The 26,598-nt window shown below is 53.9% G+C and overlaps 11 protein-coding genes across 11 annotated transcripts; 6 read left to right on the forward strand and 5 right to left on the reverse strand.

The window, feature by feature from the left end:
• Window positions 1-683: 683 nt before the first annotated feature.
• On the forward strand, window positions 684-1,695 carry N7459_002940 (nucleoside deaminase; the record flags this gene model as incomplete). The annotated part of the gene is made up of 3 exons (XM_056942125.1): window positions 684-1,170; window positions 1,226-1,359; window positions 1,420-1,695. 3 exons carry the CDS (start codon window positions 684-686, stop codon window positions 1,693-1,695), a joined length of 897 nt encoding a protein of 298 aa, XP_056802008.1.
• A 521-nt stretch (window positions 1,696-2,216) lies between these two features.
• Window positions 2,217-3,961, reverse strand: N7459_002941 (Zn(II)2Cys6 transcription factor; the record flags this gene model as incomplete). The annotated part of the gene is made up of 2 exons (XM_056942126.1): window positions 2,217-3,789; window positions 3,858-3,961. 2 exons carry the CDS (start codon window positions 3,959-3,961, stop codon window positions 2,217-2,219), a joined length of 1,677 nt encoding a protein of 558 aa, XP_056802009.1.
• Window positions 3,962-4,301: 340 nt separating this feature from the next.
• On the forward strand, window positions 4,302-6,145 carry N7459_002942 (nucleobase cation symporter-1 family protein; the record flags this gene model as incomplete). Its single annotated transcript, XM_056942127.1, has 5 exons — window positions 4,302-4,733; window positions 4,792-5,104; window positions 5,157-5,459; window positions 5,512-5,762; window positions 5,819-6,145. 5 exons carry the CDS (start codon window positions 4,302-4,304, stop codon window positions 6,143-6,145), a joined length of 1,626 nt encoding a protein of 541 aa, XP_056802010.1.
• Window positions 6,146-6,538: 393 nt separating this feature from the next.
• On the reverse strand, window positions 6,539-7,959 carry N7459_002943 (TauD/TfdA dioxygenase family protein; the record flags this gene model as incomplete). Its single annotated transcript, XM_056942128.1, has 4 exons — window positions 6,539-6,616; window positions 6,676-6,775; window positions 6,841-7,611; window positions 7,670-7,959. The coding sequence occupies 4 exons, from the start codon at window positions 7,957-7,959 to the stop codon at window positions 6,539-6,541; spliced, it is 1,239 nt and encodes a 412-aa protein (XP_056802011.1).
• A 258-nt stretch (window positions 7,960-8,217) lies between these two features.
• Window positions 8,218-9,075, forward strand: N7459_002944 (alpha/beta fold hydrolase; the record flags this gene model as incomplete). The annotated part of the gene is made up of 1 exon (XM_056942129.1): window positions 8,218-9,075. The coding sequence occupies one exon, from the start codon at window positions 8,218-8,220 to the stop codon at window positions 9,073-9,075; it is 858 nt and encodes a 285-aa protein (XP_056802012.1).
• Window positions 9,076-9,729: 654 nt separating this feature from the next.
• Window positions 9,730-11,154, forward strand: N7459_002945 (TauD/TfdA dioxygenase family protein; the record flags this gene model as incomplete). The annotated part of the gene is made up of 5 exons (XM_056942130.1): window positions 9,730-9,819; window positions 9,874-9,916; window positions 9,968-10,149; window positions 10,212-10,745; window positions 10,804-11,154. 5 exons carry the CDS (start codon window positions 9,730-9,732, stop codon window positions 11,152-11,154), a joined length of 1,200 nt encoding a protein of 399 aa, XP_056802013.1.
• Window positions 11,155-11,653: 499 nt separating this feature from the next.
• On the reverse strand, window positions 11,654-13,034 carry N7459_002946 (uncharacterized protein; the record flags this gene model as incomplete). The annotated part of the gene is made up of 6 exons (XM_056942131.1): window positions 11,654-11,975; window positions 12,029-12,059; window positions 12,118-12,185; window positions 12,246-12,363; window positions 12,422-12,806; window positions 12,864-13,034. 6 exons carry the CDS (start codon window positions 13,032-13,034, stop codon window positions 11,654-11,656), a joined length of 1,095 nt encoding a protein of 364 aa, XP_056802014.1.
• A 719-nt stretch (window positions 13,035-13,753) lies between these two features.
• On the forward strand, window positions 13,754-15,298 carry N7459_002947 (uncharacterized protein; the record flags this gene model as incomplete). The annotated part of the gene is made up of 4 exons (XM_056942132.1): window positions 13,754-13,999; window positions 14,067-14,193; window positions 14,257-14,380; window positions 14,455-15,298. 4 exons carry the CDS (start codon window positions 13,754-13,756, stop codon window positions 15,296-15,298), a joined length of 1,341 nt encoding a protein of 446 aa, XP_056802015.1.
• Window positions 15,299-16,333: 1,035 nt separating this feature from the next.
• On the forward strand, window positions 16,334-17,626 carry N7459_002948 (putative endo-1,3(4)-beta-glucanase; the record flags this gene model as incomplete). The annotated part of the gene is made up of 1 exon (XM_056942133.1): window positions 16,334-17,626. The coding sequence occupies one exon, from the start codon at window positions 16,334-16,336 to the stop codon at window positions 17,624-17,626; it is 1,293 nt and encodes a 430-aa protein (XP_056802016.1).
• Window positions 17,627-18,152: 526 nt separating this feature from the next.
• N7459_002949 (WD40 repeat domain-containing protein) lies at window positions 18,153-23,166 on the reverse strand (the record flags this gene model as incomplete). Its single annotated transcript, XM_056942134.1, has 5 exons — window positions 18,153-21,382; window positions 21,438-22,213; window positions 22,279-22,587; window positions 22,650-22,773; window positions 22,836-23,166. The coding sequence occupies 5 exons, from the start codon at window positions 23,164-23,166 to the stop codon at window positions 18,153-18,155; spliced, it is 4,770 nt and encodes a 1,589-aa protein (XP_056802017.1).
• Window positions 23,167-25,200: 2,034 nt separating this feature from the next.
• N7459_002950 (CAZyme family GH18) lies at window positions 25,201-25,598 on the reverse strand (the record flags this gene model as incomplete). Its single annotated transcript, XM_056942135.1, has 2 exons — window positions 25,201-25,499; window positions 25,547-25,598. The coding sequence occupies 2 exons, from the start codon at window positions 25,596-25,598 to the stop codon at window positions 25,201-25,203; spliced, it is 351 nt and encodes a 116-aa protein (XP_056802018.1).
• Between the last annotated feature and the right edge of the window lie 1,000 nt (window positions 25,599-26,598).

A 26,598-nucleotide genomic window follows, 5' to 3' on the forward strand; every position in this document is an offset into this window, starting at 1 on the left:
TCGTCTTAGATCGAACACTACGAGACAGGGTATTAGTGGTCCGTGTGGGGGCGAAATGGAATAGGCTCGGCGGCCAAGACAGGATAGCTGCTAGGTATATCGGTAGAAATGATTATATTACAAATGATCACCGGAGTAACTAGGGCAAGGCTACATTTCCAAGTGCCCCGGTGGGGACTTCTGGGCGTTGAAATGGTGAGTTGAAATGTACTGCATTGTTTCCGAGCTCATCGGGTCAAATGGAGTCTCTGCCTTGTGCACCCCCTACGAGACCAGCTGTTCGGTATTGAACCATATTATTCCAGCCGAGTGATTTCAATTTCCAAGAGCAATGTTGCCAGGTGTTGAGAGTGGCCTCTGATATTCGGAACTGCTGGTATAGTCTTGGTTGAATGAGCTGAATGCCCGTCTTGGTTCAGAGACTGGTCTACTTCCAGCCCACAAGCAGAACAAGTGTAAACCGTTAGCTCGAGGAGAGCTCAGAGTTTTTTTTTTTAACTTCTAGAGTACTCGGGCCTTCGCCTGGAATTGCTAGACCTGGAAAATATACTGCACTCTCCAAGGCCAGCCGCTAGCCCTTTTTCCGCGTTTCCTCTCTAATCTTTATTCACAGAGTCCAAAATTATTAGCTTCGCCATTCCCCAGACGCATATGCGTGGATCTGGCCCAGTAGGAACTCATTGATGAGTCTTATCAACCGCTCGGCCGACCGCGGCCGCAACGGACTCCAAGGCCCATCTAGCCTGCATGGAGGTCGGAGTTCCCCGTCCAGGTTGCGATGGTTTAACTTGTCGTCATTGTACGCCCCCGAGAGAAAGGCCACCGGATTATCATTCAATGTCCGCGGCCTAAATACGACAAGCAGAAAGGAAAAACAGAGAAAAACTATGCATTATCCTATTCATGTGCTGGCTTCGCTTACTGCACTCTCCTCTGTAGCGCTGGCAGTGACACTGGCCGACCCAACCCTGATGATCAATGGAATCTCGTTCGCAACTCGAGCACACTGGATGCGACGCGCGAACGAAGCATTGGGAGGAATAAGCGGATCGCCGTGTCCCTTTGCAGCCTTTGGAACGGTGATCGTCAACCACACCGACTCCAACACCGGCAAGCTGATCTGTATGGGCGTCAACGAGAATGGAAATACTGGAAACCCGTCACTACACGGTTAGTTCTAGCAATGACTGCATTCGCGAGTGTCTGACCAAGTGATTCGCTTCAGGTGAAATGGCTGCGATCAACAATTGCACGGCCATCCTGACTGATCCCCATGGCGATTTCCGATTGACAGCCTCGGAAGCACAAGATGCCTTCGCTGATCTGACTTTGTATACAAATGCCGAAAGCTGTCCAATGGTGCGTTCGTTCATACGCCACGCTGGGACGTTTCCAATAGCACAGCTGACCGATCCCAAGTGCGCTTCTGCCATTCGGTGGTCTGGATTCCGCGAATACGTCTACGGAACATCCATTGCGACACTCGTCCAAAAGGGCTGGGGCCAGATTCGCATTGCATCGGTGGACGTCTTTGAGGCATCCTTCGATCTTCCGAGCCAGGCACGGCTGATGGGAAATGTTCTCACCAACGAGACCGATCCGTATTTCTTGTGGCAGTACGATCCATCCTATCCTTGTCCCAATGGCTGCGCACGAACAAAGTCGGGGACGAGTTGTACAGCGTCGGCCAGTTAGATTGCCTCGATAGAGTCGATGGGCCATATATGTAGCATTCACCGAATTCAAGATCCACCGTGTTGCGCCAGAAATAAAATATCTTCCAGAGAGTCATGCAACCCAAACCTGGAGCTTGGAAGAGGAAAATTCCCGTTGAGGTCGCCAAGATATCGTTCGTGGAGAAAAGCATCCGACTGCTGTAAGGACGATGGGGACACTGGGCCGCCCGTTATCGAAGGGTGCTCATTTCTGGACTGCCAATCCTGCGCGCGTCCGCTAGATGACTCTTGCTCGCAGAATGATTGAACTAGACGATGGATATCCCAGGCCGATGATGATTTGCCCCGATCCCGCTCCAATTGCAGGAGCAATCGTAGGATCTTGATCCCTCGCGCGGCAATCATACTTGTCTGGCTTTCTGCTAGAATCTCAATCATGTCGCTCGCTAATTTACGATGCTCTCGCTGATCAGAGTCGGGTAGCGGGTCGAAGAAGAGATCCAGGCAAAGGATAATCTAAGTCGGGTTAGAATGCGCAGTTCAAGAAACAAGTAGGGCTGGGGTGAATTCACGTACACTGGCAGCTACAGCGAAAGCATGGTAGATCCATAGGATAGGCCCGTCTTCCTGGGCCAGTTGCTTCTGCTCGCGAAGGATGGTTTTCGCGGCTGCAATGCACGTCTTGCGAGTAAAAGTAAAGGCAGGATTCGTGAAACTCGACCAGAGAAACTTGCGGTGGATCATGATGATCTTATGGGCCGAGCTGATGGTGAGGCAATGTCGCGCCCATGGAATATATCGGGGCCATCCGGGCTGAACAGGAGTGTTGCGTAAGCACGGTGGAACATGCTTGCTTACTAGGGTGCGCATTTGGGTGTCGTATCGAATGACATGCTCGTACTTCGCATACAGAGTCTGCGAGGAAGAAAGATCGTCTTGGAGTTGGGGCATAAGCGTTGCAATGTCGTATAGCACCAGGTGGTAGGTTACAGTGGTGGGCACCTCCTCGGAGACAGGGCTCATGTTGCCATCATCCATGCAATTCCGAGGCTTTGCAGTATTGAAGTCGGGTCGATGAATCAAATAGCTTTCCGAGAAAGGAATGGAGAACCAATCTTGGATGCACAACTCTGTCCACAAGCGCCGTCCGATCTCTCTTTGAACCCGAGTCGATGGATGGTCGTCGATCTCCTTGCCCAATCGATGCATGCCCAAACTTTGCGCAACTCGGACTGCAGATGCCAGCATGACCGAGTGGCTATTGGAGTGCCCCAGCAGGTGGGCACTGATGGTCATGGTGGCTATACACTGGACTCCATAGAGGGAATGGTGGGCCGTGTAATCTGCCAGGTTCAGACAGACCAGGGCTGCTTTGAACATCTGATGGGAAAGCGTTGCCCGCTCTCGATCCTGAAATCCCCATGAAAGAGCCACGGTGGGAGGTGCACATGTCATGCTCCCTGCCAGGACAGCAAATAACAGTGCTATCCATTGACGATCGACGTTGTCATTTTCGATGCAGCCGTGGTGCTGTTTAAGGAATCGATCGAGCTCTTCCAGGAAGACGTGGCCAGAGAAGGAAGCATGGTACCACAAAAGACACTCGCAATGGTAGTTGATGATCTGCAGTAAGGAATGGGGTTCAGGAAGTAGCAGTTGCAGCAATGGAAGAGAGGATACGTCGTCGGTGAGCTTCAGAGGAGAATTTACAGCATTATCATGCAGAGATACATCTCCGGGGGAGGGTGCCGGTGGGCAATTTGGAACAGCCCCGAATCCTTCGAATTCAGGGACTTTTCGCCGACCCCAGGCCAGGAATTCCAGGATGGTTGCCGCATCTTCGACCTCGGCCGTCTCCTGGCTAGGGCTGACATCCTGCTCTGACGGCGCTCGAGTTGAGCGCCCATCTCGCGCAGATAAAGGGACCGCATTGTCATGCAGATTCGAAGTGGTAATCCCCCGTCCTATCGCGGCTTGTAATGTTGCTTCAAGCTCATTGAGACGTGCAGTGAGAGTCCCTGCTAATTCCGTTACGCAAGATTCATTGAGAGCAAGGCGCGGCGAGATGGCGGCCGGGCGTGAGTGAGAAGGTACGGGCGAGCGATAACAGGCACTTCCTCTGTGTACACCTTCTGGTCAGGACATCTACTTGACTCCTGTGATACTCAGGGTGCAACTCACCTCTGGCGGCAGTTTCGACACGGCAACACCTTATCGCACTTGATCTTCCGCCGCGTACACTCTGCGCAGGCCAGTCGCTTTCGCGTGGATGGAATCGGGTTCATCGCGTATCGATTTGATGCTGTCGACATGCTATTGATGGGTCCGTCGTGCTCGAGCAGCCACGGAAATCGGACGGAGACGGGTCTCTGGACGGGTTTTGTTGAGGCCTCGACCATATCTCTGCATTATCAACTCGGCCGACGCTAGGGCGAACGCTGGGTGGCGGGCGATAAGGAGAATCGCCGGGGAAGCGAGATAGAGCAAGCGATCAGCGATGATTCCCAGCGATGATTCCCAGAACATATCGTCCAGCGGCCTGGACGTCGGACAGGAATGCAGGGATGGCGAAACCTGAAAAGATCCAGCACGCCCAACCGATCGGCCAGGCTGTCAACCATCGCGATGCATCTGCTTGATCGCGCACGCTGGGCTCTGCCCAAGCAAGATAGTAGCATCGCCCCGCAACATGTGTGGAGCAACGCCGATCAAGATCCAGTTCCCCCGGAGAAATGGACGTGGACGGGCTGGACCTTCACGCAGTACTGGCTGTCGGACCTGGTCACCGTGTCGACCTGGTCTGCGGCCAGCTCAGCCTATGCCTCGGGCTTATCAGCGACTGACACCGTGTTGTTGACGCTGGTGGCAGCCCTGTGCAATGCCATTCCAACCGTTCTGAATGGCCCGGTGGGAGCGGACTTGCATATCCCATTCCCCGTCGCCATTCGCGCGAGCTATGGCACTTATTTTGGGTATTTCTGCGTGGCATCGCGTGCGATGCTCGGTCTGTTCTGGTTCGGCATTCAGAGTTCCTATGGAGGGCAGTGTGTGACTCCGGTGAGTCAACAGTTAGATGGCGTGAGTGGGCAGCTCTGTATAACTGACAGACCGACAGATTATCACTGCCATTTGGCCCAGCTATGCCCATCTTCCAAATCACCTTCCAGCATCGGCCGCTATCACGACCCAGGGCATGGTGTCCTACTTGATCTACCATGTCATTCAGACCCCGTTCCTGTTTATCCCAACCCACAGGCTGCAGTACATGTTCATCTTCAAATCAACTCTGGTGCCGCCCATGGCGTTGGCAATGGTGATCTGGATTTCCGTCAAGGCAGGAGGAGGGAGTGCTATTTTCCACCAACCACCGACTGTTCATGGCTCCCAGCGGGCCTGGCTGTGGTTGACAAACATGACCTCTATCACTGGTATACGACAGTCCCAACCTGCGGCGGGTGATCTCCCACTAACGAGGCGCAGGCGGATTTTCCACGCTCGCAGTCAACATCTCTGATTTTTCCCGGTTCAGCAAAAGACCCGGCAGTCCTGTCTGGCAGCTGCCCATGATCCCCCTGTTCAAGGTTATCACCGGCCTGTTTGGCATCGTCGCTGCCAGTGCATCCAGAAAAGTGTACGGAACCCTACTGTGGAGTCCACTCGAGATCATAGATCAGTGGCAGGGCTCCTCTGGTGGTCGGGCTGCAGCCTTCTTCTGTGCATCGCTATGGCTATTAGCCCAGATATGCACCAATATCTCATCCAATTCCATTTCTTTTGCCAATGGTGTGTACCGCCAACCCATGCTTCAGAGATGACAGTGCTGACCCTTGCTTAGATATGACAACCATGTGTCCCAAGTGGATCAACATCCGACGCGGAATGATCCTGTGCACGTTTCTAGGTGGATGGGCCCTCTGTCCCTGGATTATCATCAAAAACGGCACCACCTTCTTGAGCTTCATGGGCGCGTATGCGATCTTCATGGCTCCGTTCGCGGGGATTCTATGCTGCGATTACTGGCTGGTCAAACGACGCAAGTACGACGTGCCGGCTCTCTACAACCCAAGAGGGATTTATTTCTACCAGGTATGTTCTTCCTTCTACGCTAATGCGGTCGGAATCTCACATGCAACGCCCAATAGTTCGGTACGAATTGGCGCGCGCTTTTGTGTAATTTGGTGGTGATTGTCCCGCTTCTCCCCGGCCTTGCACACTCGGTGACGCCTGAGAATGTCGATGTCAACGAGGGGCTACAGCACCTCTACGCCATCAACTACATCTACGGGTTTACCCTGTCGCTGACGCTTTACTTCCTGTTGAATTATTTTTGGCCGGACCGGGCGACGCTGGTCCCCGCTGTCGTTCCTGGGGTCGTCCGCCGCCTGGATGCGGTCAACTCAGATATAGAGGCAGAGGTGCCCATGAGCAACAAGACAGAGTATCTGTCTGTCAAGCCAAAGGAGTATTGATGGGTGGAAGAATGTTGAACTTCTATGGATAATAGTTCTGCTGGAATTGAGCGACAGTGTTTAAGTTTCTTTCTTTCTTTCCTTCTCAGGTTGTATAGATCTTAGTTGACCTGTGGTCGGATTCAAATTCCGTGAATACTGTCGAGTGCATGAAAGTAAGACTCATGGACGACTAATCGCGTTTATTTACCTTTCACGATCTATCTAAACCGCGCCTTTCTGAATAAATTGAGCAAAAAGGCTGTTACCCAAGCGAGATGAAAGAAAAGGGTCGCTATAAATGTTGATACTCGGGTCAAACATGGCTCTAGAGCTCAAGGTAGCTCTTGCGTTGACCGGACTAGATAATGACGACACCCGAAATCCCCATCGCTAGTTAATATCCCAACCGCTCTACGAGGACGGATGATCCGAGGCCGCAACATTGCATTGATGCATAATCCGCGGGCCGTACGATTCCGGGAATTCAGTCTGTAGCAGAGCAGGTTAGCATGAGTAGAGATCTTAGAACGTGCCGGAATGGAGCTTACAATGCTGTGCCACAACGCCCGGTTATACCAGAGGATCACGTCCTGCTCCTGATGAGGATGCGCGTAAATGTTTTCTGGTGAGAGGACAGGGCTCATGATCCTAGACCAACGTGTCAGTCCGAGGTTCAAATCCCCAGAAAGATGTAGATGAAGATGTAAACACACCGGTTCATAAAGGCACGGACTTCCTTCAGGTCAGTGATCACCGTCTCTTCTCCATCCGCAGAGCTCTTCAGATAGAGCTTGAAAGCCCCTTGGCCATGGACCTGCAGGGACTTCTCTCCAGTGACGGGGTTCGTCCAGACCATGGGGTAGACACAGATGCCATCTTCCGACCAGGGCGAGAGTTTATCTAGGGGCATCTCTCGACCCTCTGTTTCGAGCAGATGGCCGAGCTGGGTGCTGCGGGCGGTCGACATCCACTGGAATGCATGGGGAGCGTACTCGATGCGACTATGCAGCACGATCTCTCGCGTCTCCGCATCCAAGAGTTCTAGTGCCCGCGATCCGGCCACCATCGCCGTTGCACCCGGTGCAATGTCCAGCGTTCTCCCTGTGCCGTCGCCCCAGTGGACTGTCACATCGGGACCCTTGGGCGTGCGCACTGCTAGTAGACACCCAACTCGGGGCGGGGGGATCTTGTACAGCGATCCATCCCAGTGCCATTGATAGAAACGGCTGGCTCCGGCATCTCTCTCGGCTTGTGGGATGTGCGGTGGGACATGGAAGTTGACGTGGTCGATGCCCTTGACCTTGAATCCCGGCGGGAAGTCATAATGATTCAACGGGACCTCTCCACGTCCCAGAATGTGAACTTGAGGCTGGGCGTTGATGGCGGGCCGGTTGGGGAGACCGTAGATGGTGACGCCGTTCTCCGACAGGAGCACTGGATCGGCGCCGTGGGCGAATCCTCCGGTCTTCTCGTCGGGGTCGAAGCTATAACAGAACGATGGATGAGAATGAATATCACACAAAGCAGCTGGAGAAAGCATACCACGATGTCAGCCGGTATTGTTGCTGGGGGGTGAGCATCTCCGGCTGCTCCTTGAAGACCAGGAGCTTGTGACGGTGGAGAGCATCGGAAATCACGGCGAAGTCGGCCGAGGTAAAATGATTGAGGTCAATCCCATAGACTTCAGCTCCAAAGTCGACCTTGTTGCTGTGTTTGATGGGAACGATGCGTCCATTGCTGGTGGTGGCCTCTGGAGGATGGTAGACCTCGCGAACAGTCAGGGTCTGGAGAGAATCTGCCTGGGTGGCAGTGGCAGAGACAGCAAACACCATCGTGAGTGAATTCTGACTGATGAGTGATACAGACTGTTTCCCAGCTCTTTTTATCTAGATTTGATATCCTGGGTCAGTTAGTTGACGGCCGAGGCGCGGATCTCAGATATTATATTGCGTCTTAGCTCGGCCGTCGCCGGGTCCGTTGATCGGACTACCCTCGCGATGGTGAACGGATAATTGACTGGATGCAGTCAATTACTTGAAGGACCCAACAGTCATCGATCACGGACAGCATATACAATCCCTAAACGCAATATGCAAATCCCATCTGCTACTTGCTTCTTCCACGCTCCAACGGGCACCAAAATCCATTTTACACAAACGGGCAACCCAAACGGTCCTCTTATAGTACTCTTACATGGGCTAGGAGGATCAACTCAAACCTTCCAGTCACTTCTGCCATTTCTCTCGCCCGAAATCAACCGTTTGATCAGTGTGGACTTGGAAGGATTCGGCCAGACTACACTGTCCTCGCCTGATACAACCCTTTCTATCCCACGTTATGTCGACAACTTGGAATATCTCGTGGCAACTCTACAGAAACCTGATGGTAGTCCTCCCCGGGGAAAAATCACCATCATTGGCCACAGCCTCGGAGCCATCATTGCAATGCACTACGCCTGCAAACACCCCAATCAGATTCGAGGCCTCGCGCTTCTTGGGCCCGGCCGCTCCATTGCCCACATTCCTGCCGCGCGAGAACGAATGCTAGGCCTGGCAGTAACGACCCGAAAAGAAGGCATTCAGGCAGCAGCAGATACCGCAGCAATCTCCAATTTCCCCTTGATGGGAGGCGTTGCTCCCGAAACACGGCAGGTAGTTCGAGAAGCCGTGGCAAGTTGTGAACCCGAGGTCTATGCAAAGACTTGTGAAGCAATTGCTGGTCTAGATCATCTAGATCCGCAGTACAGCAGCATTGCAGCCCCGACGTTGCTCTTGGCAGGGGGTGGCGATGTGATATCGCCCCCAGAACGGTCCATCGCGCTGGCGGAACTGATCGGAGACAATGCATGGGTGCAGATTCTGGATGGTGTAGGGCACCAGATGATATTGCAGGACTTGAACGGGTCAGTGGAGGCAATCCGGGGTCTGTTGAAGAAATCGGAGAGCTAGGTATCAGACCAAAGCCACCAGGAGATTGCATATTGCACGCGAACCGAGCACTTGTACTGGATTGGACAATACCATAATGCGGCTTTTAATAATGGAGCATACCTAGCAGCTGCTACGATGATGAGTACGTGAGAAAAGCCGTGTCAGGACAAATAAGTCTAGTTCTACCACAGTGCGCCTCTGAGTTAGCATATTCTGGCTTCTTCGTACGACTGCAGGAGGACTATGATGGTTTCCTTTGTGCTTTGATTTACTTTATGGTGGCGTTTGTCTAGACTTCCATCGAGATATTCACAGCGAGAGAAGATAGGGTTCGGCCGTGAAATCGGCCGTCCAACCGGGTGAAAAATATCGCACTCAGACACTGAGGAAATGGGAATGGCGATAGCGGTCACCAAGATCTCCTTGAGTCACCATCAACCTCCGGTCCTGATAGAAGCCGTTGCACTGCAGCCGGATTTCACATGTGAAGGTCGACGTCTATCGCCGCGATGGTGACACTCTGCAGGTCGGCCGGAGTCGGCCGTGAGAGATAAACAGGTCAGACCAATCAACGCCCATCTAAGGGATTCGTCCCGACCAGGTCTTCGTGCTTTAAAAGCCGATTCGGTGGAGAAATACCCATCAAGTGGATAACGAACAACTTATTGATCAATGACTGCTTTGGACGACCACCGCAAGATGACTGCACACTCTGCGATGACGGTGACTCCTCTGGAGCGAACACCCGACCAAAAGTTCAACGTGAGTCGCTTCTATCTCATTTCAAAAGGTCGATCCTAACTCACGATCTCTCAGTTTGGCGCTCGCGTCACCGGCGTGGATCTGAACGACGTCTCTGGTTTGTCTAGTCTGAGTCCAGGCCTTTCCAAGATCTAACCCATATCACCAGGCGAAGACGTCGATCGTCTCAAAGCCGCCGTCTGGCGGCACAAGGTCATCGTGGTCAAAGGCCAACACTCGCTCGATCCGAAGAAACAATGGGAACTAGTGACCCGACTGGATCCAAACGCCCGTGATGGTCACAGCCATGGCAATCTCACCACATTCCGTGCAAAGGGAGGACTTCTGGCGGTGAGTCTTTGACTGCTCCGTGTCCTGTCACTGAGAACTGGATCTGACACTGTCGCCTTCAGCAAGGACGAGAGGTGGCAGGGATCCCGGGCGCAGAAGACGTGCGGTTGATCGGCAAAGGGTTTCAGGGCGCAGACCACTTTGGCATCAAGAACCACACGATCGACCGCGGGCTCAGCAACGACTTCCATGCCATCCCACCCTCCGCAGAAGACTTCGCGCAGGGCCTGACACGTTTCCAGCGCTGGCATCTCGATGCGCCGCTGTATGGGAAGGACCCGGCGTGGTTCACGACGCTGCGATGCGTGCGACTTCCGCAGGGACCAGACCTCACGGTGCAGTGGGCCGATGGCTCTGGTCGAAACATAATATCTCCACCGGGACAGACTGCGTATTTTAGCTCATCGCAGCTGTACCTCATGTTAAGCCCCGAAGAACAGGCGTTGGTTGATCACAGCTGGGTGGAGTATGCGCCATATCCGTACAAATGGATCGAGCGCTGCAAGGGCAATTCGACTGGTCTGGGGCTTGCTGAAGGCGGCGATCGCTTGACACTGGAAGAATTAGGGGACTTTGATCCAGCTGCAGTCAAAAGGGTATTGAGCCTACTCCCTCTATTCCGTTTCGACGACCCGTTTGCTGATTCTTTCTCAGTATCCATTGGTCTGGGTGAACCCCCTAACGGGCGAGAAAGCCTTCCAAGTCCATGGGATTTGTGCCCGGAAGCTTTACCTGCGCAGTCGCCCGGAGGAAGAACCTCGTATTGTCGAGGACGTGGCGGAGATTCGCAAGTTCATTCTCGATATCCAGAACCGTATCCTCCAACCAGAATATATTCTGCTCGCGCCGGTCGAGGAAGGGGATATGGTAATCTGGGATAACTATGGAGTCTTCCATTCGGCTATCGACTATCCGATTCAAATGGGGCCGAGATCCATGCATCAGGCCAATATCAGTGGGAGTATCGGTCCCAAAGGGCCTGTGCCGATTCCTTCGATGGCTTAGATCGGATAATACGAGAGAATAACGAATAGGGTTTGCAAATCGATGTTGCTTCTGGTTAGGCATTTTGCATAGATCAAACTAAAGTAGACCCATATTGAAACTATATTCTACCAAGGTTAAAAAGAAAACTAGCAGACAGCCATCTCTCCCCACAGCCGCGTCGGGTGTGAATCGTCCAGGGCCCAAGGGTTGCTGAGGATGGCCATCGGTGTATGGTGTCGGGGTGGATTCTAATCAAAATGCACGGTGCTCTTAGGAGACTGACAGGCTTTGATCCATTCTAGTCTAGTCGATCAGCCACCCTGGCGATCTGATCCTGCGCTTCTCCCGGATCCCTGGGAGCGAGATATCTCATCCATGGATATCTCCAAGCCAATTATTTTATACCGTATCTCCCGCCAACGCCAAAAGTTTCCAAGCATCGATAAACAAAGGTTAATATACAGGGAAAGAGGCACCGTCTCATTTGAGAATAGGGTGTATCGCCAGCCGAAACCGGTCAAGTGAAGCTTCCATGGTGGTGGGTGTCGGACTGGGATTGAGTCTCGTACTCAATCTGCACCTCGTCGGTGCGTCGGATCTGGAGCTGGTCCTGATCGAGGATGCTTTCCTGGCTACCCATTTTGGTGAATTGGATCGGCTTCTTGGCTGATGCGACCGTCGAGTTGCCCTGGGCGGGATAGGACCGGTTGTTCTGGTACTGGTCCAAGTGGTAGGTGCCCTTGCCGGTGGAAACCAGCCTAAGCTTGCGTAGGATGATTTCAAGGATGGGCTGGAGCGTTGGGATGCACGCGGCCATAACGACGACGTCGGCTTCGACACTGGAGGGGAGTTAGCGATGGGATGAACACATCGAGGCAAGAGGGGTTCTTACTTGGTCCAAATAACGAGTGACACGGCTCCATCTAGTGCGACATGAGTACTTGACTTTTTCGTGAACACTGGTGATTGAGTCGAACTCACATGTGGAATCTGCTACATCAGTCAGGCCCTTCAATTGCGCACACTTTACCATGGCGCATGCTGCCGCACTATTCCAAACCTTCATATTAGCACGAGCTACCAGGATCTTCCACGGCGCGATCACTTACGCGGAACCTAACCCGAGGGCTGCTGTCAATGCGATCTTCTTCCGGATGGACATTTGGAGGCGGAACAGAATGACACCGGGGTAGATGGCGAGATAGAGGTCGACAAACGCAGAGAACGCTAGCAGTGAGCAACTTCCGTCAGCGTGTTCCACCGGATTGTGTAGGTCATCACCAACCTCCATTGAATGTGGCAAAATCAATCAGAACCCACACACTCCGACACGTCCCGGTGCCATTGGCCACCATCGTGGGCTTCCACAGAGCTTGCGGAGGGCTGCACGAGGTGATGTAGATCAGAATGTTCACGATGGCGATGACGGACACCATGCTGACCAGCCCCCACATGATGGTGCGCTGCAGAAAGGTGGGATTCATGATTCGGTGGAGCAGCGCGGCGACAGCAAGCTTGGGCAGGGCAAAGGAGACGATGCCGAAGATGAACGAGATCACGTTCCACAAGAGAGCCTTCTCGGCGGCCTCGGGGGATAGATCGCTTTGGTGTTGGCCATATCCATAGGCCACGGATACTGTCGCCGTGGCCACAAAGACCAATCCAAAGATCTAGAAAGGCAAAGCATCAGGACCGTCACATTGCAACATAAATCGTGCTCTTCTTACCATGGACAGCCCGATTAGCCAGTCGTCCAGCCCGAAATTCCGCAGCAGTCGGACTCGAACACACAAGCGGGCGGCCACCAGCGCTAGGGCGAGGCTAGTCATCGTCCACATCACGGCCATCATGGTCGGGCCTTGGGAGCCTGTTTCCTGAGTGGTGCCGGTCCCCGCCATGGTGAAAAGAGTGTTGGACAACGACGGGGAGCATGGGCATGAGCAGCACTGAATGAAAGGCCTCTCGCGGCGCGCACCTCGGGGAAGATCTCAGCTTTGTAGGGGCAGGAACCGAGCATCGGGAATATCAGATGGGGGGACAGTGGGCATTGTGTCCAAGGTTTACGCTAGAGAGATGGTCGAGGAACTGGTTCGCCAGAAACGCCACACGATCCTCCAATGTGCCCAGTCAGGAAGTACCGTACGTGTATGGGGTGGAGACTGGCGTTAGCTGTCAAGCCCGTCAACTAAAGCGGGCCCGACGCAGTATAGAACTAGACTGGAAGAGGTAGTGATACGGTCGATCCAGCACGGGGGAGGGAAGAGCATGCCGAACAATGCCTGGCCCCCGGGTTGTATAAAAGCTGGGGCGCTTGAGTAGTGGAGTCGATTTGAATCGTGCTTGGGATGGGGCATTACAAGCCCTTTCCAGGAGATGCCGGTGGAGCAGTATCAATCAATGTGTGTGTAGTAGTCTCGATAGTCTCGAGACTCCATCCTCTCTATCCAGTAATGCTGCGTGACAATCCCACCTGGAGAGAAGGATTAAGACTGGCCATTCGCGTCGTCGCCACTATCTGATAGTGATACTGGCCCTGATCGTACTTATCCCCGACGGCTGACCCTCGCCGTGCCATCTGGCAATTCTCTCTTCCTCTCCCTCGCCATCAATCGTGACAATGACCCAGCTCAATGGACTAAATGGATCGGCCAATGGCCAATCGACTGTGATCGATCCCAAAGTTGCGACGTCTCCCAGTGCGGCAGAGCGACTGCCTCAATTGTTGGCGGAAATCCAGTCGTACTCCCAGGCATTCACCGATGGCGAGGGCGATGCCCGTCTGAAGCTGCTTGACGCCGCCCGGTCTTTGGTGCAGGCAGTAGAGACTCCCCAAGAGACGATGCTGCAGTATTGCTGGGCTTATGTGCGTTTTATATGCTGTCTGCAAGCTCATGCAACCCACCCAATGCTAATCGGACCCCCTCCACTAGCCCACGTCCTTCGCCGGGATTGAAACGTGCATCGATTTGGGCATCTTCGATCTTCTAGCACAAACCAACAAGCCCAAATCCGTGGCTGAGTTGGCGAAATCCACGGGCGCAGAGCCCGAGCTGCTCGGTCTGTTTCCGATCTCCTGCTAATCCGCCGAGCTGAAGCACGGCATCGCTGATCGTCATTTAGGCCGGATCATGAAGCACCTCGCTACAATGGGGGTTCTGGTGGAGACCAACGCCGATGAGTACACTCGCAACGGGCTCACGACCACGCTGGCCATCAAGCGATACAGCGATGCTTGGCCGTGCATGTAAGTACTGACACCTGTCGATCACCGTTCGCCCCCGAGTCCACTTCCTAACGTTGGTTCCGGTTGGATCGTAGCAACGGCTGTACCCTGCCTGCCATCTTCGCGCTCCCCTCGTGGCTCAAGAAGAATCAATATCGCACACCCACCGACGGCCATAACTCGCCTTTCAACCTGGGCTTCAAGACCGAGTCTCACTTCTTCGAGTTCATCAATGGCAAAAACCCCGACTATCCCGACCTGGCCGCGCAATTCAATAATCTGATGTCCGCGTACCATCAGGGTCGCCCCAGCTGGATGGATGCCGGGTTTTACCCGGTCCAAGAGCGCCTGATCAAGGGTACAAAGACCGGGGAGAATGAGGTCCTGATCGTGGACGTGGGCGGCAATAAGGGCCATGACCTGGAAGAATTCACCCAGAAGTGGCCCCAGGCGACCGGCAGGTTGGTGCTGCAGGACCAGCAAGAGGTGATCAGTGGGATCCAGTCCCTGAACTCTGCCATTGAGCCAATGGTCCACGACTTCTTCACCGAACAGCCCGTGAAAGGTAGGAACAACCTCAACTCCTCACCGCAAGACAAGAACTCACTCGTGAATTCCGGACTAGGCTCTCGCGCGTACTTCTTACACTCGATCCTCCACGACTGGAATGATGAGACCTGTCGCAAGATCCTTTCCCAGCTGGTCGCGGCCATGACGCCGGGCTACAGTAAGGTGTTGATTAACGAGAACGTGGTTCCTGACACGGGGGCCCACTGGCAGGCGACTTCACTAGACATTGTCATGATGGCCGACTTTGGTGCCAAGGAACGCACGGCGCGGCAATGGCAACAGTTGATCGAGTCGGTCGGGCTCAAGGTCATCAAGATCTGGACGCCGCTGCACAGCGCAGAAAGCTTGATTGAATGCGAGTTAGCGTGATTTAGGAAGTAGATAAAGAGATGGAACGGCTGATGATGGGCTTCGAATGCACGGTTTCCATGGTCTGATTTTGTCCACTACTTTCCCCTACTGCACCAGGCGATGATCTGCATTGCCCACTCTGCTCTGCGGGACAGTGGGCGTTGAAGATGATTCTGTTATTGCACTGCTGGCACGACGACCAACCCACTATCCACGGCTCCGGCATTCATCCAAGACTATGAGGGAATGCTGAAACCCCCCAGGTGGGTGCACTTGACCCGCCGCGCCCATGGTCGTGAGAAAGAATACCCAGCTATCACGGCCAGAACACCGCGTAAACATCCCTTGGCCGATGGGCCCAGGAGACACGGGAACTTGATCCACAGGAAAATCCTAAATCGCCCTGCGCCGAGCCCGTGCAGTCGTATCAAGAAAAGTAAAGCTTCGTATCGGTACTGAAGAATATCACCGGTGCGACCCGACAAAGCAGACCATCTTTACAAGTGGTCTGACGCCAAGTCGATGCCCGGTGGAGCGTGGAATCCACAGAATCGCACGGCGTGGGGCGCCTTACGGCGTGCAAAACGATAGGCAAGCTGCCATCCCGTCTCGGTCCCAGCAAACCTAATGATGAGACAGTACATAACTTAGTCTTCAGTATTGTATTTCTGCGCGCTAAATTAGCGGGACGTTCGGTGAAACGGCACTTGGTGGGTACATCAGCGCAATCCTCTGGTTGTGGTGTAAGCCTCCTTTTCCAAGGCCCTTGGTGCATCGGAGCCATGCTATTGGGATGAGATACAACGGAGAGGGGCCCCGGGAGGATTGAGATTCAGTAGTGAGTTCACTAGGATAATGCATCGCTGATGATTTCTGATGTTCTGTCGGGGTGCACGTGATTGCTGAAGACGGATAGTCCCAAAAGGGGAATCCCTTCGTGCTGAGTCATTACACACGTCACCGAGGTCCGCGGATGCCCGCTTGAGCAGCTTCCTCATCGGTTCCGCAAAGAGCTCTCTCGTCCCCGCATTGAAGCCCAAGGGAGATCTCACCATGGTCCTTGACGATGCCTCACCACAGGCTAGCCCGCCTGGCATCGCAAATGCCTCGTCCGCCAGTCCGACGAATCAACCTGCCGCCTTGCTAAAGTACTTCCCGGTGACCCTCAAGCCGGAGCTCGTCGTCCAGCCCGATCCGTTCACGCTATACTTTGGCTTCCTGGGCAGCTGGAATTGGAAGCGCAAGGTTGCGGAGACGCTCAGTTGGCGAGTGGAGAGTTCCTGGGTCCTGACAGCCCGCGCCCCGACGCAGGAAGAGATGGACGCCTTCACGACCATCTCCACGCGCAGCTTATACTACCGCCGCGTCGGTGTGCCTCTCTCCTCCTTCCTCGGCACCGCATACCTCTACAACCAAGCGCGCAAATCCCCCCATTTCCCGCGGGCCGTCTCGCCGGCCCAGCTCGTCTCCGCGCTACGCGACTTCTCTGTATCCGACCCAGCTCTGTTCCGACAAACCGCAGGTTCGGCCGTGTTCAAGATGATTTTTGTCACTTTCGCCGGGGGTATTATCTCCAGTGCTGCGGGCACCTGGTCAGATACGAGTAGCCTTCTGACAGATCCCCGTCTGCAACAATTCCTTGCCGATATGAAGCAGCAGAAACCTGAGGATATCCGACGGCGTCAGCAGCAGGTCACCGTCGATAGAGTGCGCAGGCTGCGGAGCGGCGAGCCGTCCATAGGGGACAAGGTCGTGCAGGAGGTAGACCAGGTTGGCGGTTATCGCGAGAGTGCCGGCCAAGAGCAGGATGGCTATGACAATTTGGCGACGACATCTACCTCGCCCGCAAGCGAGACATCATATAATACGACCGGGTACGATGGTGGGTATGACAGTACCGAGGCTTCAATGGGTCAACCCGGTTCCGCGTCTGAGGCTTTGCGCAATAGGCCACCGCAGCGGATGAGCGGTGCACCCTCCCGGTCGAGCTCTTCCACTGATTTCTTCTTTGGTGGTAGCGACGACGACGACGCCAGTCCCACTGCACCGGAGTATCGATACACGAATCCCGATGGATCGCCATCAGGGAGTGCGTGGGCGCGTATCAGAAATCAATCCGCGGGAACCTCACGGCCCACACAAACGCAACAGCCGCGGACACAATGGGGCGTATCACAGACGACCCGTGATGGGCCGTCCGCTTCTGCTCCGAGTAATGCGGATCGATATGAGAATGAGCAAAGACGAGAGAAGGAGCAAGCACGGGCGGATTTTGATCGCATGATGGATGCTGAGAGGAATGCGTCCAGCGACGAGCCGTCTCGGTCCCGAGGATGGTGGTCATAGGCCCATAGGCTGTAGCGCAGGTCAACCATTCCACTCTGTACAATTACATTGATGCAATATCTAGTATTTCGACAATGATAGATAGCGCCAGACTCTGATTCATTAGCCTTCGCAGGCAAGTAGCTTTAGATATAGTCAGATGGTAGGAAACCAGTATCTAGAAGATATCACCAAGGAAATATGTAAAGAGAGGAAACAAGCTGCTCGACAAATGGGCTGATCGAGGACTGGGCATGCATATATGCTGTGGGGATGGATATCCTGTATACGAGCAACGATATGTTGAGTTTGATGTACGGATTTTGCAGACTGATTCAGTAGATGACGGGATAGACATTGAAGGGCATAAAATCAACAAGGGAGGGGTATACATAACCAAGGGGCAACATCCGAGTTCAAGGAGAAAAACACAACGATGCGCTGGAAAATAAAAGCATGAACGATTCATAAATCAATAAAGAAAGGAAACAGTTGGGAAGGAATCAAACGCATAAAAGACATCAAAAGATGGATGAAAAAGAGTGCACTAGATCCCGTAGCTCTGGTTCGGCAGGATGGTATGCGAGTGCACACTCTCGTACGGCATTTCAGACTCATGATGGGTCCACGGCTCCACGCTGCGACTGGTGCTCCGCATGCGCGTCAGGCTACGCAGCTTGTTCGCAAAGCTCTCGTTGGAGCTGCGGTTCCGCCGATGCTCGAACGACATGCGTCTGCTCACGCTGTGGCGGGGGTCGGTTCCGTTCATGGTTGGGGCAGCGGTCATGGCACGAGGCAGGAGATGGCCGACGTCTTCGTTGTCGATGGCAACGTCGATTGTGGCCGAGGATTGGCGCGGCGAAGTAGCATCGGAGGGTATGGGTGGCGGAGGTGGAGGGGTGTTGAGATGCTGCAGCTCGGGGAGAATGGGTGGTGGGGGAATCGTGTCCACATACGGCGCAGATGGTCTCGTTTGCACGGAATTTTCAATCGTTTCCTCTATACTCACGGTAACGTTGGGTGATGTCCCAGACACGTAGCCGCCTGAGCTGGTCCGACGATGGCCCGTAGTGCGAGCACGGCTATTCGAACGGCTTCGTGGGAGGTGAGGGTTGAAGTGTGGATGCATGGGCAGATCGGAGGGCACCGGAGCTGGATTCGCCTGGCCCGAGGGCATGGGGACTGACATCGATCGCCCAATTCTCTCCGCATTATCTTGATAGCGAGGATTGCCCAAGAGCGTGCTCCCATTGTGCTCCATGGGAAGAGCGGGGACAGAAGGAGGTCTTTCTTGTTCGTACCCATTGCTGCCGTACTTCGGATGCCGCATGGCTCGAGGTGTCGCTGGAAGTCCCACGGCGGGTCCAGAGCGAGAAGAACTCGAATCTGAGCTGCTCTGATATTCCGGTGATGCCTTGGCAGGGGGGATCTTGTTTTGAGACGGGGCTCGTGGGAAGTAGACATTGCCTTGGAATGCATGAGGACTTTCCACGGGGCTCCGGGCGTACTGTAGCTCTCCTGGGAAAGGGATGTTCGGAGCAGAAGGGTTGCGTGCCAGAGAAAGCCGGCGAGCCTCTAGCTCAGCGGCAGCGAGCTCACGCCTCTTCTTTTCAGCAAGACTGACGAATGGAGTCGTTGGAGATACTGCATCCTGGACCTCTTCGCTTGCGGAGTCGTGTTGCTTGTAATTGCTTCCATTCAGAAAAACATTCTCTTGTCCAAACACCTTGCTGCTCAGAAGTTCAGCTGATTCGGTAGACATCTCTGGTTCTGGAGGGTGGCGAATCTCAGGCTGGCTGAGAGACACTTTATGTCTGGACTCTGGGGAGCCATCTCGCCTCGCGTTTGTTCCTCGCTCTGCACGTCGGCGACTAGCGCTTCGGTGGTGCGATCGCAGTCGTTCCCGGTCTCCGGCAACGAGTCGTAGCGGGTCTTCAGCATTATCGGGGTCGGCAGTCTCCTGGGTAGGCAAAGACATTGGAAGAGGAGACGATGGTGATCGAATGCTAGAGCCTTGACGGTCCACACTGCGACCTCGTGTTGAATGTTCTCGCTTGTCTGCGCTGACACGGCTTGCAGTGTTCCGGCTAGAAGAACGGTGACGACTACGAGATCCTGTCTTCCTCATCTTACTACTGCTTCGAGCTCGAGATTGCGGTTTCTTGTGAGACTCGTCGAGCCTGTCGGACTCCCCGGTGTGGTACCGTGCCAAATCCTCGGGGGACATGGGCACGGGCGAAGAAGGAGATCGTTTAGCCGGCTGGATATATCGACGCTCGTTGCGGCCACGGGTTTCCTGCGATGCATCGCGGGAGTGGTGGATGCGCGAGCTTTGACTGCCTGTCTCATCTGTGTTTCTTGCGCTCCGGCCATGACTGCGGTGTCCTCGGTACTTCTTTGCGCGATAGTTGGCCTCGTCTAGACTGCTGATGTACTGGTCGATACTGCGGCCGCTCACACTCGGGCTCTTCGTTGATGCGTAACTGTTCAGGGTTGAAGTGGTGCTTTTCGCACTGGGCAGCAGATCGGAGCGGTCATGGGCCGACTGCGATTCCTCAGCTTGGACCAATTCAATCTGGAGACCATCGGGCTTGCGATCTCGAGAGCCATTGCGGATGTCAGAGTGCTCCTTCAAAGCCTCAATGAGGCCAGGTCCCGGTGAGGGGAGTCCTTTAATAGACGCGAATTTGTCTGTAGCCTGCACAGCAGTCTGCGGGCTGGGCTTCATGGAATCGACTCCTGGGTTATACGCCGCAGCGGATAAGAGAAGCCCACCATCCATCCCTTGCTCGTCTTGACTATGCTCGTGGCCACTTGCCTCGTCATTTTCCGATGTCGATCCGTACCCATTGGTGCTATACGAGTTCGACCGCATAAATGTGGGAGGGTGTACATCCACGGGAGTCTCTCCAATTGACGGAAGTCGGCGACGGTTGAAAGCCGGGGTGTTCGTGCGAGACGTCATGGCCTGGCTCAAGCTTTGAATGTTGTTGAGCTTGTAAGATCCTAGGCCACCTGGCGATAGAGCCGAGTCAACCACGGCCGATTCCGCAATGGGAGTTACACCAGGGGCGTTCGTTGGCGTTCTGTCATCAGACTTCAATCCTGGAAATTTGAAGCGCTGGCTAGGCTGTTTGTCAAATGATGTGATTAGCTTGAGTGCGGGAGTCTTGCTCGAGGGGCGCTGGTTGGATGCGGACTTCGGCCGAGACGGAGGAGGCATGAAGCTTGCACTGTTAAGTTGCTGCATGGGGTCAGGGGATGCCAATGGGGATTTTCCTCGAATAATCTCCGCAAAGGAAGCAGCCTGCTGAGCGGCAGGTGACGTCCATGGCTCCGAGGGCTCAGCCCCAGTACACATGAAACAACGAATGGCGAGTTGTTGCTGTGAATGGGACACCACATACTCTCCCCAACGACGCACGAGATATGACTGCCGCTGCCAGTCTGTTGGCATGAGGAGACATGTCATGAGAATGGCTTCCATAAAGTGGTTTTGAGAGACATAGACTTCAATCGCGTCGTTGCTGTCTCCCAATCCAAGCAGAATGGAGGCCGCAGTGTGGATTTCTCCAACCTCCAACAGCTTTTGAACAAAAGCTTGACCCACCTTGTTAGCCTGCGCCTGGCCACTCATCTGACTTAGAGCAAGTAGCATCCAGTCCGAAATAGTGGCTTGTCCAGGGTTAATCAAGGAGACCATCTCGTCACTATCGGTCTCTCCTAGCCATTGGGCTAGTAAAATGGCACTCTGGCTTCCCATTGCGTGGCGACTCACTAGAGGCGTTTTTAGCGTGTGGGACCCAACCATTAACATAAAATATCAACATACACTCGTCTCTGATCAGGTCTTGGATATCTCCCTCCCAGCCAAAGACCACACTCAGCATCTGTTGCCGCAAGTCCTCGGAAGTCAAGTGCGACTCATCAAGCGGCGGTTGCGGTTTGTAGGGCACATCGCTCAGCCGGGCCCGAGTAAATGGAAATAGATCGACGACATTCCTTTCGGCGGGGCTCATATGTACCTCATTGCGCAGTCTTGATCCCGCTCGAGAGCTCTTCATTGATGACATCGAGACCGACGAGGCATACGGATACGTAGCCGATGCTTGCGGTGTATCTCGACCCGCTGATGTCAATGAGAACGTGGTGCCGCTTTGGCCAGCTTGACTGGGTGGTGAGAAGGGCCTAGTCCTATACTTCCCAGATGAGGCCTTGGAGCTGACCGATTCGGTCCGGCTGCGGGATGAAGCTGGACTGGTCAGGTCTGTTCTTTGCGGTCTCACTTTGTCAATTCCATTCGTATCAAATGGTGCTCGCTTTATCGTCGGTGGTTCTCGGATATCGGGTGCATCCTGCAAGCGTCGTGGCGACAAGGCCCGTGACCGACTTCCCTCGGATGCAACTGAGCGAGTGCCGACTGGAACGTGTTGCACATTGGCCACCATTGTCGGGTTGTCCACATCATACTGCTGCACTGTGTTGTTGGGACCCATGGTGAAAAGTGTCGCGGTTGGCCCATAGTTAGCTATCCCGCAAACGCCGTCGATCGTGGGTATCGGCTCGTAGGTTACATGCTTCGTCCGGACGTCCCATGCCCATGTTTCTCTATCAATGCATTGGAGTTAGCATAGATAAGAGGACTCGTCCGCATGAAGCCACAATCCACTTACCCTTCCAAATATTGCACAATCTTCCCATTCTTCGACCATGCCATCCATTTGGGATCGGCTGAGGTGGAGTCTGACCGCTTCAAGACTCGAATCACCCGAGGTGACTCTTTCCCAGGGGGCTTGGCTACACTCCAAATCCTCAGGTCTCCATTGGAGGCTTGTGTAGCTAACATGTCCGATTTTTGCTTCGAGGAAGAAGCATGCCATGCGAGAGAGATAATCGGTGATGGGCCGCGGGAAGTAGTCAAAGTATGGAGGATGGTGAACTGGGGAAGCAGGGTGGCGATCAGAATCGATCCGTTTTGATATCTAGGAACAGAGTCAGCTCCGATCTGTCTAGGATTCTCTCCATCTTTTCAAGTGATACCTACCCAATGGCATAGGTCCGGCAATCCGTAGCCGGTGCGAGGGCCGTGATAGGGTCAAAAATAGTGCGCCCAGAAATATGCTCGGAAGTCGACGGTTCGAACAAGATCACTTCACCTTTTCCGTTGCCTATATAGCGCTTCTGTCAGCGGTCGACCCCGACTTCAGTTGCGAGAAAGGCATCACCGTACCAAAGGCGACGTTCCCGTTGCGCATCCACGATGCCACTCTCAAATGCTCGAAAGAGGCAAAACGCGCAACTTCCGTGCCAGTGAAGATATCCCACACGATCGCCGTCTGGCTGGCATCGTAGCTCACCACCAGTCTACCCGCCCCGCGCTCACTCACATTGTCCACCGAGATGAAGTCAATGGTATTCCGATGACTCGTGAAGCGACGCTCCACAGCGAGGGTGTCATGGTGGAGACAGAGAATCACTGAGCCCTGTGCATAGAGAAATAGCGAGGCCGTTGAGGCGCAGGGCTCGAAGCGACGCTCCGCGGCCTGTACCTGGACCGCCATTGCTCTCCCGGTCTTCGAGGGTCGCGATGCTGGCACCAATTTCCTGTTTCTCGTTAACTCGGCCATTTTATTTTTGCTCTAGTGGAGCTGATGGGCAAAATGATAATTGACGGTGTTCGCTGGAGCGATCTTCGAGGGCACTGCTAGCTTTCTCTGAATGTCTAGCAGTAGACCGATCGAATCCAGAGAGTTCCCCGCAAAGCAACACCGGTAGAACACAACCGAAAGAGAGATTTGACTGACCGATCTGCTCACGCCAGGGACGAGGTTACTAATCGGACCCGACCCTGAATACCGCTCAAGGCAAAGGAGGGAAAGTTGCCAGGGTAGCGCCGGGCATTTAGAGACTTGACAGTCGCCGGGGGGATAGTGCTTGACGGGGTGGCGGAGGAATTTGGCAGGCTAGTCGTAGCGATGATCTGGGCCCTAATAAGGAAAAGAGCGAGCTGTATGCAGTGATATGCGACCAGGCAAGCACGGCGTATAGTAGTTGACGGCGGAATGGCCGGGGGAGGGAAGATATCAAAGATGCAAGGTCGCCCACCGCACAGGGATTATTGAGCAGGATGACTCGTGCACAGGTTCATCACCTCAAATGCTAGCGTGGTGGAGGGGCTTAAGTTTGTGACAGGGCGCGGGGTGGAGAGGTGGCCAGGGGAGGTTCCATCAGCTTGGTATATAATATCCATTCACGATGTATAAGAACGCTCCGCGGCAGTCCGTGGAGCCAGGATCGGATGACGCGCTCCTGGTAGGACAACTCGTCGCAACCGCATTCCGTGAGAAAGGGGCGCAGGCAGCCGATCAGAATCTCCAACCATGGAGCAATCGGGGTTGGCGCCCGGGAAGAGAGCTGGGCGCTTCATTTCATGGCCGACCATCCACCGGGCTCGGAGGGAGTGATGGAGCATCCCCCACTGCGTATCCCAGGATCGGAGACTGCCAGAACATCACATCATTAGCGGAGACGGTGAGGTCGAGCCTTTTTGGTGGCTGGGGTGCGTGGCTCCGGTGCTGCAGGACTGCACCAACGAGCATGCAGAGACGAGGCCGCAGGAGTTCCGGGTTTAGAGCAATGCAGGAAGCTCCCGAATCACAGACGGGAACTGTCAATCGTCAAAGCTGCGGTGGGTCAGTCACTGCAGGTCTGGAGAGCAGAAACCGGAGGGTCGATCGTCCGATGAAGGAACCCGAGTGCAGAAAACCGTTGCGACGAGTTCCCTGTCGACTCTTCGGGTCCATGGTTTTTGACGTCTCCACGAGCCTGAAGGCGCAAATCGCACGCTGCAGCAACCCGTCGCGGAACAGAAATGCACTCGAGTCGAATGGCAGGTGGCATGTTGTGTTCTGAGACCGAGATGTGATGGGGATCCGTGTGGTTGACAAGCTGCACCTTTCGTCACCTCCTCTGCCAATCACATCCCATCACGCCTGATCCCTCGGCGCCTAACAGCAACCCGTCTCAACCAATCCCCCATCTTCAACCGACCACATCCAGATGAGACTTTTGCTCTTTAGGCCCAGTCCCTGATGGGAATCGGAATCGGCTTGCGGAGAATTCCTGAGACTGTTCCGAGTCGGGAGTTTCATCTTCGTTCAGGAGCAGACGATCGAGTTCGTGCGTTTTCCCTCTTTCGCCTCCTGTCGCATGGAACTCCAAAATCACTGTGCATACATAGCTATGTGATGTGACGGTGTGCTCGAACTGGGGTGCTGCGTTCATGCACATCAAGCACAGATGCCGAGCATTGCCCTGAATGTAGCCAAGTATTTTATTCTACTAATACCTAGAATCTTAGTATCCAAATAGATAATATACATAGATGACTGGTTACCAGTTAATACAATTCGATTAAGCTAATGGATTGGAATATAGATGTTACGGACCTAGCGTCACCAACACAGGCAAGCCAATCAACTGGAATCATATAGTTGGTTGTCCGTGAGTCGAAACTATATATGTACACACAGAGATGAAATGAGCACCGGCTGCTATACCAGGGCTGCCGCCAACCGAGTGCCCTTGAGTCATGGTTAGAACTTGCCATTGTTGTCCAAGGCTGGATCCTCTGGATCAGAGCCGGCCCATGGAGTCATACCATGTGGTGTTGGCTTGTGGCAGACATTGGCGAGATAGTCTGAGCAAGGTTCCCACTGCACACTCTTTCCTATCTTATAATCATTTCCCTGTTTTTCGTTGAGAGTTCGTTTGACCATTCGACAAGCTTGGGGATTATTATTTCCCAACTCTATCAGGGTTCCCATGGGGAACTCGTCCAGTTGGTACCGTTTCGATGGACTGGGCTGCTCTATCCGAATAAGCGTGCGATAGCCTGGGAGTCACTGAGCAGTGAGAAGAGTATTCGCGAAACAGACCTACAGCCGCCCGGATCAAGAACAGTTGTCCGTTCAGCGCGTACGTGATGGCCCATCGTTGATTGCCGCAAACTCATCCCATCCCAAACCATAATTCAAGTTACAGGCACCAAACTTGATCGTTGGAAGACTCAAGACATGCCGTTGGCCTACGACCCGTTTTCTTACATACCATAGTTGTTGCAGTATTCGGCTTCTTGGGTGGCCGCTGCGATGGGGCCTCTGTTTTTGCTCAGCTTGCTAGCAAAACCTGTACCAGCGAACAAGGCCACGTCTGCGGGGATTCCAAGCAGTCATGAGCAGCTTGATATCAAAGCACTCCGTTTTATCAGCCCAGACCAAGGTCTGCGTCTTGTGCTGTGATAGTCTGGCCTCATGGCCTAGTGCCTAGCGCATCCTGATTTCACTCGTTAGTTCCGGCCTGGCTTTGTTGCAACCGACCTGAAGCAGTTTCTGATCAATTACACTTTCCAGCGCTAGTAGAACCCTACGGTTCCTGCGGGCTATCCCCAGCCGTTTCATCGCGACGTGGCGTACAATTTGGCCCGAGGACAAGCTCGACGTAAGAATTCTTCTACTTGGCTCATGTCGGGATGGTGATGGAAACGAGGCCAGGTCCTGTCGCTTCGGTGGTATCGGTGGATGAATAGAAAATTGATGAATGGAAGATTGATGCTCCAAATTGACAATGGAATCTAGCGCTAGCACACGAAGTGTCTAGGCGCGAAGAGGACTTTTAGGCACGGATCGATGACTGCATCGCTGTGTCTGTCGAGATGGGTATGAAGGAGCCGATCGATTGCCCCCATCAGATGGAAAACAACTTTGTCTCCGCCCATTCCGCTGATCGTATCAACCTGATGAGCTTGCCTAATGATATGGAGAAATGGCAAGACCCTTTGTGGAGGGAAATATCCGAACGATTAACTCAGGTCGTGTGCTCCCTTTGCACACGATCGTTGCTTATATTCTTGCCTAGGCAGTGATATACCCTGAATTTAGTTCCGACAGGATCAGGCTCGGAGATATAAACGTCATATCTATATTTAAGTTATT

The sequence above is a fragment of the Penicillium hispanicum genome (assembly GCF_028827665.1).
Source record: "Penicillium hispanicum strain IBT 35686 chromosome Unknown utg000003l_segment0_segment0, whole genome shotgun sequence".
Taxonomy (NCBI): Eukaryota; Fungi; Ascomycota; class Eurotiomycetes; order Eurotiales; family Aspergillaceae; genus Penicillium; species Penicillium hispanicum.